The sequence below is a fragment of the Syngnathus floridae genome, chromosome 6, assembly GCF_059516105.1.
Source record: "Syngnathus floridae isolate MCC-2025c chromosome 6, RoL_Sflo_1.0, whole genome shotgun sequence".
Taxonomy (NCBI): Eukaryota; Metazoa; Chordata; class Actinopteri; order Syngnathiformes; family Syngnathidae; genus Syngnathus; species Syngnathus floridae.
This window is the reverse complement of record NC_142418.1, coordinates 19,050,682-19,067,415: the sequence shown is the minus strand read 5'-3', so window position 1 is coordinate 19,067,415 and position 16,734 is coordinate 19,050,682. Positions and strand designations below refer to the sequence as shown.

At 54.4% G+C, this 16,734-nt stretch overlaps 1 protein-coding gene across 4 annotated transcripts; it reads right to left on the bottom strand.

Annotated features, from left to right (window-relative positions):
- Nucleotides 1-268: 268 nt before the first annotated feature.
- Nucleotides 269-16,649, bottom strand: LOC148397196 (CUGBP Elav-like family member 2). 4 transcript variants are annotated; one of them, XR_015858985.1, is made up of 14 exons: nucleotides 16,435-16,649; nucleotides 9,696-9,886; nucleotides 8,579-8,661; nucleotides 7,847-7,895; nucleotides 7,572-7,706; nucleotides 6,995-7,074; nucleotides 5,994-6,155; nucleotides 5,842-5,902; nucleotides 5,630-5,764; nucleotides 5,408-5,530; nucleotides 4,924-5,100; nucleotides 4,693-4,836; nucleotides 4,401-4,598; nucleotides 269-3,294 (listed from the first exon to the last, which is right to left on the bottom strand). XR_015858985.1 is itself a non-coding variant. In XM_088378248.1 (13 exons), exons 1-13 carry the CDS (start codon nucleotides 16,530-16,532, stop codon nucleotides 4,471-4,473), a joined length of 1,566 nt encoding a protein of 521 aa, XP_088234374.1. In that variant the 5' UTR covers nucleotides 16,533-16,649; the 3' UTR covers nucleotides 269-4,470. The 4 variants fall into 4 exon arrangements, 1 of the variants encoding a protein (XP_088234374.1); XR_015858987.1 differs by lacking the exon at nucleotides 16,435-16,649 and adding an exon at nucleotides 13,634-13,901; XR_015858986.1 differs by lacking the exon at nucleotides 16,435-16,649 and adding an exon at nucleotides 11,394-11,412.
- Nucleotides 16,650-16,734: the final 85 nt, after the last annotated feature.

Here is a 16,734-nt window from a genome sequence, read left to right as displayed (position 1 = left end):
AGTAATCAATGATATGAGCAAACAAGGTGCAGCTAGTAAAATATTGCATCTTTGATTCCTGTAGCAGTCTGGAAGGCCTAAAATGAAGCGCACCAGTCATGCATCCAAGTTATCCACACCAACGACACCAACGGGACAACTAAGAATGAAACGGGTTTGCAAAACATGGCACATTCACTCGCACACGCACGCACGCACGCACCCACGCAGGGGGGTCGCTCGGCAATGTTTGTACACCACGCAACAAACGGCACACACAGAGACGCCGTCCATATTAGGGTAAATGGTTTAATCTGGAGACAAAGGCAAAGAAACACACCACATATGAACAAACATCGACCAAGAACAGAGTTTTCTGTCTACGTACTCTGCTATGGGGGAAGGGAAATCAACAAAAAACACACCAAATAAAGAATCTACACAGAGTTTGTCGTTAAAAAGGTCAAAGCAAGGCTCAAACTAAACAGTTAACTCTTAAACTAAGACAATTTATCCGCTCACGTTGTGAAAAATCCAGATGACAGCACAAGCACTAACATGAAACTTACCACCATTTAGAGGATCCCACCCTCCCTCCCTCCCAAAAGACTGATTCCAGTAAGAGCAAAGTCAAAAGCAGGCCATTTTTTGTTTTCTTTGAAAGACACACAATGATGAACGTAACAGCAAGCAAAACAGGAGGCCACATTGAGAGGCCAGACAATTTCCATCATTTCTTTTAATTTCCAATATAAAAAGCGTCACTGGTACAAAAGACATTGTGAACAACCAGTTGTAGAAATTGGAAAATAGCCTGTGTGTGTGTGTGTGTGTGTGTACGCCCCCAGATTTTTGTTTGGTTTTTTTCCCCTTGCTTTTCTGCCTTTCCTTTTTCAAATCCCACCCTCACTCACAAAGTAAACAGAAGATGCACCCACTTTGGCTTTTCATGGAGACAAAATTAAACAAACGCAAAGAGGAACACGGCTAGTACATCATCCTTAACCAACGTCCCCATATGTTTGTGCATCTGCAAATGGAAAGAAAGAGTGTCCCAAAAGAAAGCATTTGAGAAGTCAAACAAGGGAGTGATTGTTGGAGCTGCAATTTGCTGATGGAAGCCCCTGAAGTGAGACTGCCTGTACATCTATCTGTACATTGTGCTTTTTTTTTGTGTGTGTGTCGTCCGCTAAATACTTCACTACACGCACACACACACACACACATTTATATATATAGAACACACGCGCACGCACAACGCCTGACTAACAAAGTGGTTCTCAGAAACATCAACTCAAGTCCACACGGTGTGGCAAAGTGTTCCAGTGCATGCGCTCACACCTTCAAATATATGCTAGCTATGAATATATAATTGGGGGGGCAGGGGTGCTTTTTGTTTCACCTACAGATGCTTCACGACACCATATGCAGAATTTTCTTGGGGGGGGGGGGGATTGGTTGGCGAGTGACAGAAAAAGCAAGTGACAGAAAAAAGGCAAAGTGCAGCAATCTAACCAAGGCCCGATAAGGATGTGTAGGCAGTTTTCTAGACGTGTATGGCACTTTCATTATTGTATTGCATTAAATAGAGATAGAAAAAACACTGTAGTAAAAAGCATTCAAAAAGGAACTCTTGGGGTCCACACACGCACGCACGTTGCACTACTTCTTGCCCGCCCGCCCTCAACAAGGAAAAGCTCCCGTACTTGTGCTTAGCTCCAGATGACATGTTTTGGGTAAGGGGGCTTGTTCGTTTTGGGCTTGCCTGGACACAAGGTGACAAAAAGAAAAAGAAAAAGAGAAGCTGTACATGTGACAATTTGTTTCTCACGCACCAAAGAAAAACCCTGAGTTGGCAACTCATTGGTGAGGGGGCGTGGCGTGGCGTGGCGTGACGTGGGGGGTTGTTCTGCCGCGGTACAATAAAAGAAGGATGCCGTTCAGGCAAGTGTAAACTTTGTGTGGAAACAGTGGAATGTATTTGTAAACCAACACCGTCCACCCGCCGCCACAGTGGCCATTGTGGGTTGAAAGCGACAAGAAGCTTGTCCGAGCGGTCTCGTCTTCAGGGGCTCCCGCATCCGTGATCGACCGCGCTGCATGCGCTGCACGCGCTGCACGCGCTGCACGCGCTGCACGCAAAGAAAACTCCACTGTGCTGCGCAACTTCCAAACTTTTGACACGTGGGCACTTGGACAAGAAAACAAAAAGACATTGTCTGGCATCTGCGTGATTAACAAACATTGCATCCAAAAACAGCAAAAGCGTCCGGGGGAGGAAAAAAAAAAATAATTAAACAACCCAAAAAAATCACAGGAAATCAACAAGACGTACCGAGTCATCCTAGACAAATTCTTACGCATGCAGAGGAATTTTCAACTTCAAGTGTGGCTTCAATTTAGCAGAAATGAAGGTGATTTTCAAACACTACATACAGCCCCCCCCCCCCCCCCTCCCAACACAGATGACACAACAACATAAATCTAGAAAAAACCCAACGTTTTTGTCTGGGTTCTGTTAGTTAGACCTCTATAGATTCAATGGTATAAAATATAGGTAATCTAAGTGTGCATTTCAACCACAGATTGTCTAGTTGTGAATCAGTTCTAAAAAAGTTGACTCGTGTAGGTAGTCATTTCTCCAAACTGAGCAAATGTACCTTTTATTGTGCCATTGGTAGTTTAAAAAAAGTTGCGTCAATGAAAAGAAAATTTCCTTTGAAATAGCCTCGATGGAGACGAAAGGAAGAGGGAAAAACAAACAAACAAACAAACAAAAAAAGGCTTTACACTGCCCGCTAAATGTTGAGCTCTCATTCGGTCGGGGGTTGTTATCTGGTCAGTGGTTTCGTTTCTTCAACATATTGCTAATGGCACCAAATAGCACAGCCGGCGTGCCAATCCCTGTATTTACCCTTACCCAGAGGTATTATCAAAAGAAAGCAAAGAAAACCTCAAATAAGAAATCCCACAGGTTTTTAAAAAAAAAAAAAGAATGAACGCAGGTACGTTTTCACATTAATTTCGCTTGACCACTCTCTCTCCCATCCTGTCACATTTTTATACAAAACAAAACACAACAAATGATGAACATGCATGCAGCAACGAGTCAGGTTGAACTAAGTGGGCGGGGCCAGGTATTGGTCAGACGAGCTTTAGAGAGACATCACAGACAATGGTGGCTAGGTGGGTGGGTGGTGGTGGTGGTGGTGGTGGTGGTGGTGGTGAGGATGAGGAGGCCAGCGGGGAACGCGCCTTTCAACATCATGAAGACATGCTAGGCTAATGATGAGCAAACAGGCATGGAGATTGCTTCTAAAATCAAAACAAAGGAATAAAGCATGAGGGAGAGAGAGAGAGAGAGAGAGAGCGAGAGCGAGAGAGAGAGAGAGAGAGAGAGAGAGAGAGGACAAAGAGGAGAAAGTTAGGGCCACAGCACAAGAATCGTTTTAGCCATGAGGCACAAAAAAACAACAATCAACACACAGTGGGGTTCCCCCAAAAGCAAAGCGCTCGTGAAATTCCCCGACAATTGCTGCAATTTGCCGTGCAATCCGTCACGACGACACCTCGCCTTGCTTTCCTATTCCCGCCCAAGGCTCAAGACATGGACGATACAATGAAAACAGGCGGCGACCGCGAGGGAACTCGCTCGTTGCCGACCGTCAATTTAGGGAAAAGGTCGCTTCGGCCTCGCACCGGTTGAACCCGGAGCAGCAAAAGTCAAAATTGGCGCTCATCGCTCGGTCGTTTAGAATCCGCGATGGCCATTCCGATACCTGGCACGGGGCGCTTTCGGGGGAACCCTGACACGGGGCGGTCATCGCTAAAGGACACCACGCCTTCCGCCGACACACAAAAACAATACACGGACGGGACGGGACGAGACGGGACGGGACGGGACGGGAGGAAGAGAGAAAATGGACTCGCTGTTAACATGCAATGCACTTGGCACCTAAAAGATCCATCTGGAGTCAGGCCCCGACGGATGGAATGAACGACTTGCAAGAAAGAGCGAGCCACATCCAAACGAGCGACGACAAGGACGCAAGAAGCACACTGAGGACCTTGAAAGCCACGTGATCCTTAAGTCAACCCGTCTAAGCGTCAGCTGAAGGCAATGAAAAAAGGCATGGGAAGAAAAATAAACTCAACAGAAGCAGAAAAAAATAAACATAACACCTGGCGCTCAACGCTAGTTCCCTCCAGCAACATCATGGACTCCAGTGATAGTCATAAATAATCATACATTAAAGTATTGAAGATAAAACAGCAGGAATGAAATACAAGACACAAAAAAATCATTGCAAACTTTTGTTTTTTTTGAAGGAAAGCCACGGGCTCCTTTCTCCGGCCCCCTCCCCTCCCCTTCCCTCCCCACTGAGTCTGTGCTGCGGTGACTGGCCGGAGGGCCAACTTACCCTAGCATTGCTAGCATTGGAGCTGGGGAGGAGGGGGAGGGGTGGGGCAGGGCGGGGCGGGGCGGGGCGATCAGTAGGGCTTGCTGTCGTTCTTGGAACGCTTCAGCTGAACCTTCAGCCGCTTCATTCCAATCTGGAAGCCGTTCATGGCCTGGATGGCAGCTTGCGCAGAGACGGGATTGTCGTAGCTGACGAAGCCTGAAAGCGCGCAAAGGCACCGCCGCCGTTATTGCGCGCAGTCTGTTGGCCGGCAATCGGAGGATTTGAAATGAGCTCCTCAAAAAGCACTCACCAAAGCACTTGCTCAAATTGGTCTGTTTGTCGATGAAGACTTTGGCCGAAACCACGTTCCCAAAGGGCATGAACATTTGCAGAAGGTCCTGGTCGCCAAACTCCTGCGGTAGGTGGTAGATGAAGAGGTTGGCGCCCTCGGGCCCTGCGAAGACAAGGGGCGGCGTTAGAAAGGGGCGGGCGGGCGGGGGGGCGGGCGGGTCGCTCGCTCGGGCCTGGGCGGCAAGCTCGCCTTCCTTCTGGTGGCCGGGGATGCTCTGCTGCAGGAGCGGCTGGGGGTAGAGCGAGGGCAGGGCCGAGGCGGCGTACTGCTGCATCCCCGAGTAGGCCTGGCTCAGCGCGTCCATGGACGTGGCCGCCGAGCCGTTGGCCATGGACGAGCCCAGGCCGCCGTTCAGGGCCCCCATGCCTGCGCCCGAGGACAGGACAAAGTGTGAGGACACGCAAGCAAGCACGCACGCACGCACGCATGCTTGCTTTCGGGGGCGAGCGGGACTTTTGGCACCGCTCTAAATGCGGGGCCAAAAAACAACGCCGGGAGGAAAGAGAACAAAGAGCACGACGTGCTGCGCCGGCGTTGCCACGACTCGGTTTCCGTTCCTTTGCGAGTCGGTTCTCGGTGTTCGCAAAGGAGCGCGCCACGCCGAGAAAGGCCCCAAATGTCAAGAGATTCATTTTGCTGCGTCACTTCAGTTTGCCACTCGAGACGTCCTTACCGCCGCCGGCGAGAGCGTTGAGGTTGCCGAGGCCGACCGAGGCCCCGGTGAGACCCTGCAAGGTACCCAGAGACGCCAACGTGTTCATGGCGGCGCTGGCACCGGAACCCGCTGTTGAGCCGGCTGGTGAGGGCAAGCAAACGCCGACGCAAAGTCAAGCAAACGTGTCCCGCACCAGAGGGCGCAGAGGAGCCGCTCGCGCGCGCGCACGCGCTAACTCACCTGGGCTGCCCAGAGCTCCGAGCGCGCCGGTGGCGGCCGACAGGCCGGCGGACGAGGTGGGACTGGCGGAACTCTGCGCGGCGGCTGCCGCCGCGGCTAATGTGGCCAAATTCTGCAGCTGGAGAGGGTTCACCCCTAGAAGGGAGACAGAGTGGCCTTGTTTATTTGCTAAGCGCTGAAAAAGGGGGGTCAGGTACGGCAAGGTCGCTCACCGAGCCGCTGCATACTGTTGAAGCTGCTCTGGTTGCTTGTGGAAGCCGCCTGCTGCAGGAGCTGAGGGCAAAGTTAGTTAGAGAGGTTAGCACCCCGTCTGCGTTTCGAAGCATCCGGCCGTCTGGCCCGGGCCGGCCGGCCGGCCACTTACGGCCAAGTATTGAGGCGTGAGGCTGCCCAAGCCGGCCAGGTTCCCCCAGGTGGAGGCGCTGTTGAGCTGCTGGATCTGCTGCACCAGTTGCTGCTGCAGACGACGCTGCTCCTTATCCCGCTGCGTGTCGGCAAACTTCACCACCAGAGGCGAAGAGCAGCCCTGGAGGGAGGGAGGGAGGGAGGGAGGGTGGCAGGGAGAGAGGGAGGGAGGGAGGGAGGGAGGGAGGGACGGCAAGCAGAAAAGCGCCTCAGAAGAAATCCATTTGCTTCCAAAGATATCAACAAATCCGGGCTGGAGAGGGGAAGGGGCGCGCCCCGAGGTTCTTTTAACGGCCGCTGCGTTGCTACGGATGAAAGCTAACACGCAGAGGACATGTGCCATGCATAGCTGAGCCGGGTGGCATTCCAGAGAGGGCGCGGCCACGCCGAGCTCTTTCGGCCCTCCGCGGACGACAAATGAAGACAGCCAAAACCAAAAACAGGCAAACGGCAGCAGAGCGGAGCAGACGCCGAGGGGGCGGGGACTGGGACGCCGTACGCTACGCAGTTTCTGCGATGGGACAGGCACAGAAGGGCTCAGACAGATGCATGAGGACAAGAAAGGGACATGCGCCAGAGCAACGTCAGAGCAACGTCAGAGCAACGTCAGCGGCGGGGCGGGGCGGGGCGGAGCGGATGGGCCAACTGGCCGCCGGGCCTGATTTTCATCGGGCCGACCATCCGCCTGGCTTTGACGCTCCATTTAAATCATTGCCACCCCACTCGCGAGACTCTCGCGGAGCCTCGCTGGGCGGGGCCCGTTTCAAAGTCGCTGCGCTGCCGAGATAGCGATGCAATTCCATTCTCATCGTGCGAGGGCTTCGCCGGTCGCGGGCGACGTCGTTCGACAATATGAATTAGAGATCGCTTTTGGTGTTCACGTCTTTCCAACACAAGGGGGCAGCAGAGTACGTGGGAAGGGGGGGGGGGGTGAAATCGGTGCTGATGGGGATACAATACCTCCATAGTCTGAGAGTGATGCATGGTTTTGATTGCATTCTGTGCCATTGCCCTGGTAGCAAATGTGACAAACGCACAGCCTGTAGGGGGAGGACAATAGGAGGGGGTTGGGAAGGGAGGGAGGGAGGGAGGGAGGAAGGGAGGGAGGGAGGGACAAGAAGAAACAAAAACAAGACAAAAAAGGTTTGGACAACTCGTTATGAACCCCCAAAAAACACATTACAGTCACAGAGAATGCACACACAACCACCCGGACTGGTTAGCACACAGAGAAAAGAAGACCACACAACACTAAGACATGAGAACAGTGACTCGCTACATTCAAAACGGGCCGCCCGCAGTGCCCATGAGCTAGGTAGGTAGACAGCGCACGCACGCACGCACGCACGCACACACACGATTTGTCACACGGAAATTTCTAAAGCGCTCCGAGCCCGTTTGCGGCTTAGAAAAGTCCAGATACGCGGTGGCGGCGGCAGCTTGAAAGGTTGCCGCGTGGCTCTCGTCAGCTTTTTAGCGCAAAAGTTGCATTGGTATCCGAGAGGCGGGCGGCGCCAGAGGGATAGGGGCCGCTTACCTCGGCTCTGCCCGTCGGGTCCGCGCAGGATTCGGCACTCCTCCAGCTGGCCGAAGGACGAGAACATCATCCTGACCTCGTTCTCGCCGTATTTCTTGGAAACCATTCCGATGAAGAGTTTTCTGTCTTCCACGGCTGGCGAGAGAGGAAATAAAACGAGGCCAACTTGACGGTGCGCCGAGAGAAAGATTGTCGGCTCGCTCGCCCGCCATCAACTGCGAAACCTCCCGTCTGCACCCCCAGGCAGGCGGCAGATCCATTTTGCCCTTACTTACCGCTGGTTTTCTCACTGTCGGCTGGTTTCATCTGGATGGGATGATGCATCTGTGGATAGATAGGGAGGGAGGGAGGGAGGGAGGGAGGGAGGGAGGGAGGGGAGCAATTCTTCAATTGGTCTGAGTGCAAGTGGCCACAATGGCACTCCGCGAGCAACCCTGCCACCTTTGGCGTCAAGCTCCCGCCCGCCTCTGTCGGCCACCCGCTTCATCATCATCTCTATCACACCATTTGGGAGGCGAGAGGTTGTCTTTTTTCCTTCTCCTTCTGTCTGCATGCAGCACGTTATAAATAGGCCGGGCCGCACGACAACAAGCTTGGAAGCTTTGACTGGTCGAGACCAGATGCGAGCGAGCGAGCGAGCGAGGCAGGCTGAGTGAGGCTGGCTGGGCGGACATTTCTTCACTTTGTGGAGCCTTTTCTGTCGTCGATCCATTTTTCGCCTTCTTCGCTGCGCCAAAGAATAAATAACCACGGCTTGTGCATATGAAATAAAAAAAAAAAAAAAAAAACACAAGTGTTTTTTTTGTTTTTTTGACAAGCGCCGAGGAGAAGCAGACAGATGGCTCGCTCGCTATGGCTGCTGGCGAGAATCGCTGAGCCGGGCGACGAGCTTTTCCCGCAGCCGGTGGGTGGCAGGCGAAATGCGCGGCTAGCGCCGAGAGCCGACTCGCTTTGGATATTTGGCGCGGCTGGCTTTGTCCCCGCACGAGCCCCGCCCCCGTACTCACCCCACTTAAGGTCTTGATGTTGTGCAGGGCGTTCTGGGCATCCAGCGCAGCCTTTCTTGTATAAAAAGTTACAAAACAGCATCCTGAGAGGCACAAACAATTTGAAAAGTGAGCTGAGCACCAATTCACTGCTGGCAAAGCAGCCTTGAAAAATGCTCGCGGCGTCGGAAAGCGGGAAGAAAGCAGCGATTGACCAAACGGCAGCTGGAAGCTCAAAAGAGCATCCTTGTCAAAACGGAGCAAAAGGCGCCGCCGCCACGTTGCCAAAAAGGAAGGGGGCGCGCGTCACATGTCAGCAACATGTGACAGGTCATGCTTGGGGGCGGGCGGGCGGGGCATGCTTGGACGGCTGTCAGCCGATGCCCACGGGTCAAGACGCAATCTGAAAGCGGACACGCATTCAGACGGTTAAAGGAAGGAAAGAATGGGGGTGGGGTGGGGTGGGGGATGGGGCCTCTCATCCTTCCGTCCCAGCCGGTGGCGTTCCAGCCTGTCACTTTGGCTGGGCTGGGGAAGTGGAGCACTGCAGCGTCTCTGACCTACATAGTGTGTATTATGCTGGGGGCGGGGCGGGGCGAGGCGAGGCGGGGGGAGCGTTACGCCGAACCCGCATAAGACCCTCGGCTTTTTTAACCACCATTGTTTGACGACCCGCGCTCCGTGCCATTTCAGGAAGACGAATCGGACGACTTCACGGTGCAAAGCAAACGGGCGGCGTTGAAACAAAAGCGCAAGTCACGACCCGAGGGGGGCGCCGTTATTCTCTGCAAATAAACATAAGCCTGAGAGCATCACGTGAAGAAGCGGTGGGGGGGCAGCTGTGATTAGCTTCCAAGACATTAACATGTCAATAGGCCATCACAGCTGAGCGGCCCGTCCATGGCCAAGCAGGAAGACGGGAAGCGGGCTCGCCTTTAAAAAAAAAAGAAGCAGGCTTTAAGCAACCCCGCCTGAACACCACTCTTTCTGCCAGGTCTTCACAGAGAGCGAGCGCCGCCGTCTTGCCCGCGTGTCAAAAAACGTTTGCCCGAATGCAAATCAAGCGCTTCTTCATTTGCCAACACGGATCTGAACGGCAAGTTAAAGGAGGTGCGGTGGCGGCGGCGGCGGAGCGCACCTTTGCTCTGAGGGGGGTTCTGCGTGCGATCGCGGAGGATGTTGATCTGGTGCACGGCTCCGAAAGGCTCAAAAAGCTCCTTGAGTTCCGTTTCTGACCAGGAGCGAGGGATCTGCCCCACAAACATCTTGATGGAGTCCGGGTCCGGCTGATCCAAGTGTTCCGACGACCCGTTCATCTTCATGCCGTTGCTGGGAAGAGGAAAAATAAGCAAAAGCTCTTAAGACATCAAAAACGCCACATCAATGCATATTTGCAAAGGCTAGCGGCTCGTATCATCCGGCGCCATCTTGTTTTGCTGTTTTCAGACGCGTTCAGGCTTTTTGTCAATTTGTCTCCATTCCAATAGCGCTTTGTTGACTTCACGTTTGAAACGCGGAGCACGCGTGGGCGCTTCAAGCGCTCAAAGCATTCGGCGACGGCCAAACAGAAAAAGGGCGCCCGCCCGCCCGCCCGCCCGCTCCTTCCCCAACTCAAGCTGCCATTTCAAATCATTTCTCCAATGGAGTTCTCGATCCGCGGCGACCCCGTGCGGCCAACACGGACGGCACCGGCCCCGCATCCAAGCGCGGACAGCCACCCGAGCGACCCACCGACCTTTGGACGCGAGCCATCCACCTCTTACAGATGGAGCCCAGACGTTCGGCCGAAACGCCAAAGTCCTTGAGGGATTTGAACGACATGCTAGCCAGCGACGCGCACCTCCTCCAAGTGGCCTAGGTTCCCTGGACAGAGCGAAGTGACTCCAGAGCCACTTTGCGCCACTTGTGCTCCTCCTCGGGTGCGCCGGCCGGGCGGGCGGGCGGTCGGCCGGCGATGGCGCGGGGCGCGACCCAGCCGCGGCTTCTCCGGCGGCGGGGGAACAATCGCATCTTGTGTCCGCTCTCCGTCACTCGGCTACGAGCACAATGGGCCGACTCAAGTGGGGGGTGGCGCTTGGGAATATGCGCCCGGTGGGCGCGCGACACCATTTCTTCACTCTTGCCGTCGGCCGCCATTTTGCCGCGGGCGCTCGGTTGCTAGGAAGAGCGGATCGGTAAAATGGAAAGAAATGCCGGAGACCCCCTGGCCCGGCCCCCCCCTCCTGGGATGGAATAAATAGTACAGAAGCATGCGTATGTGTCTGATTGTTGGTGCTAAGAGAAGCATCCAAATGTGAAAGCAGAAGCGCCTTTCCTCCGCAGGGTGGCTGCTCTGCTCTCCTCTCCTCTGCTCTGCTCTTGGCTTCTTCCGCACCATTTCGGCCCAATTTGGACCCAACACACGCGTTTTGAAGTTAGGAGCTGCAAAGCAAGCGACGCTACCTCATCTCGTGCGACAGCAGCCTTTTTATTGTTGCCGTGGCAACATGCCGCTCAGAAAAAAAAAAAAAAAAAACAGTTAGAAAAGTGGAACGTTTATGTCGAGCCCTATTTTGGATTTAGCGAAATTCTCGTTTGAGAGCCGTCTCGTCGAGTTCATCAAATTTGCATTTGGGCAGGCGGACGCCCGAGGAACAACGTGTTCAGGACGGGCGGGCCCTTCCTTATCTTGTTCCCCTTCAAAACTGTCAAGACTACTTCAAAGGACAAGATCGCACAACGCAAGCTACGCAAGTACGGACGTCGTCGCCTCAAAGCCGAGTCGGGTCGAGCGGGGGCAAACGACCGCTGGCTGGCCGTCACCTCCGTGAACGTAACGTCACGTTGGGAAAATCACCTCAAAGAAGGCCGTCGCGACAGTGGACAAACGATGGGAGTCGCTGCGCAAAACCCGGCGGGCCACTTTGCGCTCATGTCGCCGGCCGGACTCGTCTTCTGTGCTGCGGAGGAATGTCGGGCACAAGACAGGAGGCCGCCGCGCCGCCGACGAATGGCAGCCTGCACTAAAAATAGCCGGCACGCTGCGCTGCGCGGCGCTGCGCTGGGCTGCGTGAGGCTGCACGAGGTAGCTGCTCCACAAAAGCATCAATCCGAAGGGAAAGGGCCCGCTTCCAAGTGGCCTCATTCAAAGGACAAGGTTTGAGCACGCCGCCATTATTTTTAACAAGGGCAAAATTGCGCCAAGGCGCTGCCGGCCAGGGCTCTTGTGTAACGCGCCGTCGTCTCTTTGTTTGTCAATCTTGCCGTGCGCGCATGCGCTCGCCATTTGCAGCGTCGCATTTCAAACGAAGCTCCCTCCAGAAGTCGGCCAAAAGAACCGCTGTCGGCGAGCATCTCTCGACGCAATGAAAAGACACGCTGGGCTTTGCCCGTCAGCTTTGTGGTCAAAGTCGCCGCTCAGTGCCTTTGTTTACTTGACACCTGTCCAACGGTTGCTTCAAAATTCTCACTTCAAATCCTCCGAGGCGCACAAAGCAAGAATGAACAGCACTGGAACTCGAGTGCTTCACAAGGAACGACCCCAAAAAGTGGCCACGTGTGTCTTTCACGCTTTGGTTCAAAAACAAAGCAAAAACAAAAACAGAAGTACTTTGGTTGGATTCCTTGTTCCCCCATCAAGGCGCTTGGCTTTCACTTCCTCGTCAAATGACCGGGGGCGGCGTTCAAAGAATTTCCGTCGGACATACGGATGGAAGCCATTTTAACATTGAGGGTTGTCGGCCCAACCCGTTTCAGGGAAATGATCAACTTATCAAACATTTTCAGAAGTCACCGGTCGTAAAGGGTCCATCTCGGGACGCAAAGGAGCCAGCCGACCGATTGTACGCCTTCGGCAACTCGCCATCAGGCCGATACTTGCGCCGACCGACTCCGTCGCGGCCGGCGATTTGGATTCACTTCGGCAAAGCCAAATTGGCCGGTCACAAGCCGTGTCTTGAAGTTGATAACGTGATGCTATGGAAGCGTCTCAGGCGCAAGATGGCAGGCCATATCAGAACTTCAAAGTAGTTCGCAATGATGGGAGAACTTCCAGCGTGGCTGCGATTGGCCCAACGTTGGATAAAGACGGCGGGTGTCGCGCTGCCTCCGCTCCCGAGCTTTAGAAACCACCGTTTGGTCCTCGGCCCGGTTTCTGGCACCGACTGACCACTTTGAAACATGGAGCTGAAAAGACGGGCCCGGCCAGACGGCCGGGCCAAGGCTTTTTGCGCGTGTATGGAAAAGAGTGTCTTGGCGGGCCGGCCTGTTGTTTACACGGACGGGCCCGGCGGTCACAAGATCTTCATTCGAGGCTCAATAATGATGGAACGAACGAAGCACGTGGGTTGGGTCGGCGGTTAGATAAGCCTCCCTGACATGGGCGGAAGACAAGTTGCCTAACCGAGCCGCCGGTCGACAATAGAAGCGAATATTGACAAGCAAACAAAGCGAAGAAGAAGAAGAGCCTCAGCGAGCCTGAGCGAGCGAGCCTGAGCGAGCGAGCGCACTCTTCACTTCCCCTTTGAAATGTTGACAAAGCGGACTGCGCCGCACCGTGCGTGCGTGCGTGCGAGCGGTGGCCTCCCTCCCTCCCTCGCTCGCTAGCTCGCAACGGCGTCAGCTCGCTCAACTTGTCCAACTGTTTGCAGCAAGTCCCCCTTGAAAGGCCATATTTGATGATTTGACGCAGCAATATAAGCGAGTGCGAAGCACATGTCACCCGAGTCGGCTGTTGTCACGCGCTCGCTAATATTGCTAAGCTAACGACACATACACACGCACGCGCACAGAGCGAGCGAGCGAGCGCTTCTCCATTTTGAGTCTTGTTTGGTCTTTGCCTTGAAAGCGAGCAACGTCGAATTGGTTTACACTCGAGGCAAATCGCTGTTATTTCTTCGACGCCAACCGAGATGTGCTCCACCGATGAACTCCGAGTGCGATTAGCCGGCCATTTCGACGCGTTAGCAGTTAGCTCATCCGGCTGGGCTAAGCAGCTACGAGCTACAAACCCAAACGTTTCATCCAAGCGTGACGAAACAAAAACAAGAGCAATAAAACAAGGACATAAAAAAGGGGCAAAATCATGCAGGTACTTACATCGTATCGCCCGCAGCCATTAACCGACTATCGGTCAGCGGTAGGTAATCCAGGCTGTACGACGTCGAAGTCATACTCTCGCTGTTTTATAAAAATAGCTATAAAAATAACAAAAAAATCACGAACGGCCGTCTATTCTAACAATGAGGACAAGGCGAGAACGTCCGCGCTCTCTCGCATGAAGGCAAAGCAGACGACGAGCGAGAACAGGTGCCGACTGACTGCCGAGAGACACTCGACGAGGAGGCGGAGGGGAGGGAGTGGACGGGAGGGAGGGAGGGAGCGGGAGAGGCGGAGGGAGGGAGGGAGGGAGCGGGGGGGGCGTCTCTTTCTTCCTCCTCCTCCTCCTCCTCCTCCTCTTCTTGCTCGTCCAAGTGCATGTGAAGAGCGAGCAGGCCCTGCTCGCAGGCCCTGCTCGCTCTTCCTGGTATGCAAGCACAGAGCGAGCGCCCAGAAAGAAAAGCAGAGAAAGAGAGATGCTTCGGGGGACGCTGCAGGAAAGCAGAGGCCTGCCTGGTCAGGGCCGCAAATTAGGTTACTTGACTCAAGAATGGTCATTTCTTTCTTCGGCAACCGTCCATCGCAGCAGCAGGAAGTAGCAAAGTCCTTTGTGACTGTACCGAGGACCAGTCTCCATTGGATAGGAATCTCCCACCGGAAGTCCTCCAAAAGCGTTCTTTCGCACCGGATCGGAACCGGGGACCTAAGGTTTTGCATTTGAGCGCCTGCGGCCCGTAGGCGAATGTGAAAATGGGACTGAAAATCAGTGGTGGCATTTTCCAATCGGTGGATTCCGATCAATTAGCCATCTTTCTATTTCTTGTCGCTGATTAAAAGGAGTTGGAGCCAAGCCGGCGGGCGGGCGGGCGGGCGGGCCAGCGACCTTCTGATTTCAGCTAGATTTCAGTAGAGCGCAGATCGATTTTTGTCAGCGCCTGCTTTTTTCCTCGTCATATTTGGCATGCGTACCGAATTGCAATCACACGATGAAAGCGCCGCCACCTCCGTTTTGGAGGTTCATAGGTCACGCTCCCCGTTGTGCAGTGGGGGAGGGTCGCCCCATCACCTATTGTTATCCAAGACTTGCGGGGTGAGGCCTCAAAACTGTTATGGGGTGTTAGGTAGTGCGTGCGTGCGTGCATGCATTTGCTGCTCCTTCCCCAGGTTTTATCAAACGGCCAATGGAATCGTCCACGGCGACGATTTCAAGGCATTAAAGAGCGAGCGAGCAAGCGAGCGCCCGCCCAAGTCAGCTCACAGCGAGCGCCCAAGTCAGCTCGTAGCTTCGCAGCTCGCTACGTACGCATCACGGCGCCCCCTCCACGCACGCGGCCCACTTTGCGACACGCATTAGCGCGACTGCCGCTCGGGGGCAGGCAGGCTATAAAAAGCTCTCGGGAGACCGTGCTTTCATGAAATCGAGGAGGGGGGCGAGCAACGAGAGCTGCGGCACGCCAAAAAATGCCCTTTGACTCTTCTCTCGCTCAGCGGATGTTGTGCAGGAACACGAATTCCTCGCCAATGCCTCCAGACACCATTTGAATTCATTCTGTGACGCCCCAGAAAAGACATTTTGGAAAGGTTTGTTTTTTTTTTTTAATCGGGCGCATTATGTTTGGCTCCATCCAAACATACTGCACTATCATGAAGCAATTTGATAGCATGGAATGACGCCGTTTTGTCGCTTTCGTTCAATGGTCGGTGCGCTGCTCAATCCGGCCACCCGGGGGCGGTAAAATGCAGACACGGCGATCGGAGAGGGCGCAAATAGTAAATACATCCGGCCGAGTCTCGTCGCGTCGTCTTTCCCCATTGTCTTGGTTTTGCATTTTGCCGGAAAGTAAACTCGCTAAAGAGTTTGAGGCTTTCTAGCCAACCAACGGCTGCCCGAGTTGAGGTGCGCTCAATCCCATCGTGTGGCTGGCCGGCCGGCACTTGCATCTCCAGATTACGATCCCAAAACAGAGAAAGCCATCGTATCTGGAAGAGCCGATATCTCGAAGCGCCTCTGTCCGATTGTGAAAGTTTGGTGCCGCTGCGGCGTCCGTCTTCCAACATAGCAGCCTCCTCTTCCTTCATCTCAAATGGGGACTACTGTCATCCATTCTAATCCCACCACCACATGTAGTACATACCACGCGTTTCTTGTTTACGTTTCGTGCCGCGCCCCAGCACTGCATGCATTTAAACGAGAGAAAAGAAAATGGGTCGTTACTGACCCGAATTTGGAAGGTGCACTTTTTCTTGTCTGTCGGCTTTGATGACAGCAGCAATTGGCCGAGTAGTGAGCAAATCTCAAGAGCTCTCCGAATGGAGAGGGAAGGCGGTAACCTCATTTCTTATTGGAGAGGAGGGTGGCGAACTCTGGTGGAAAAGGATGCCCAAGTTGCTGCAATTGCCACGGACAGACGAGGGCAACTTTCTCACCACTCCCGATCCGTCCGTGTCATTTGGCTTGATTGCTGAGCAGTGCGGTGGGCCGCAAGCCCCAAACGCAGCTGGGAGGGAAAAGCTCCACCAAACGCAGCTGGGAGGGAAAAGCTCCAGCTCGCCCGGCGGTCTCCCTCAACTCCAACAAATGCGTCTTGTCTATGCGTCTCTTTAAATGTCAGCCACGACCCGTCCGTCCGTCCGTCCGTCCCAGCCACCCCTTGTCTCCGTCACGCGTGCGGCGGCAGACGGCGTCCACGCAAAGCCATGCAGCTAGATGCATGAAGCAAGGAAGGAAGGAAGGAAGGAAGGAAGGAAGGAAGGAAGGAAGGAAGGAAGGAAGGAAGGGCTTGAAGGGCAAGCGGACGTACCTCATGGGCAGGTCCTCGCTCCTGACGACGGGGGGGCAGCGCATGCTGTTGGCGTACAGACTCTGCACCAGAGCCAGCTCGGAGGAGTGCTCCAACATGGATGGGGGCGACAGCAAAAGATCCACCTGGGCGAAAACGGGGACGGACGGGCGGGCGGGCTCCTGTCCTGCTCGGCTTTGCTCTTGCTCACTCGCTCGTTCCGTCCCGGAGTGCACCCGGCCCACTTCCTTCCCTCGCTCGCTCGAGCAGCCCCGCCCATTCGCAGCCCCCTTCCTGCGCGTGCGTGGCTGAAACCAAAGC

Bases quoted from the DNA above. Each gene is read 5' to 3' on its own strand.
- LOC148397196 (XM_088378248.1), bottom strand. From the start codon at position 16,532: ATGTTGGAGCACTCCTCCGAGCTGGCTCTGGTGCAGAGTCTGTACGCC. The intron at 9,887-16,434 runs GTACGTCCGCTT...TCCTCTTCCCAG, and splicing joins AGCGAGGACCTGCCCATGAG to CAACGGCATGAAGATGAACG. The intron at 6,156-6,994 runs GTATTGTATCCC...CCCTCCCTCCAG, and splicing joins ATCACTCTCAGACTATGGAG to GGCTGCTCTTCGCCTCTGGT.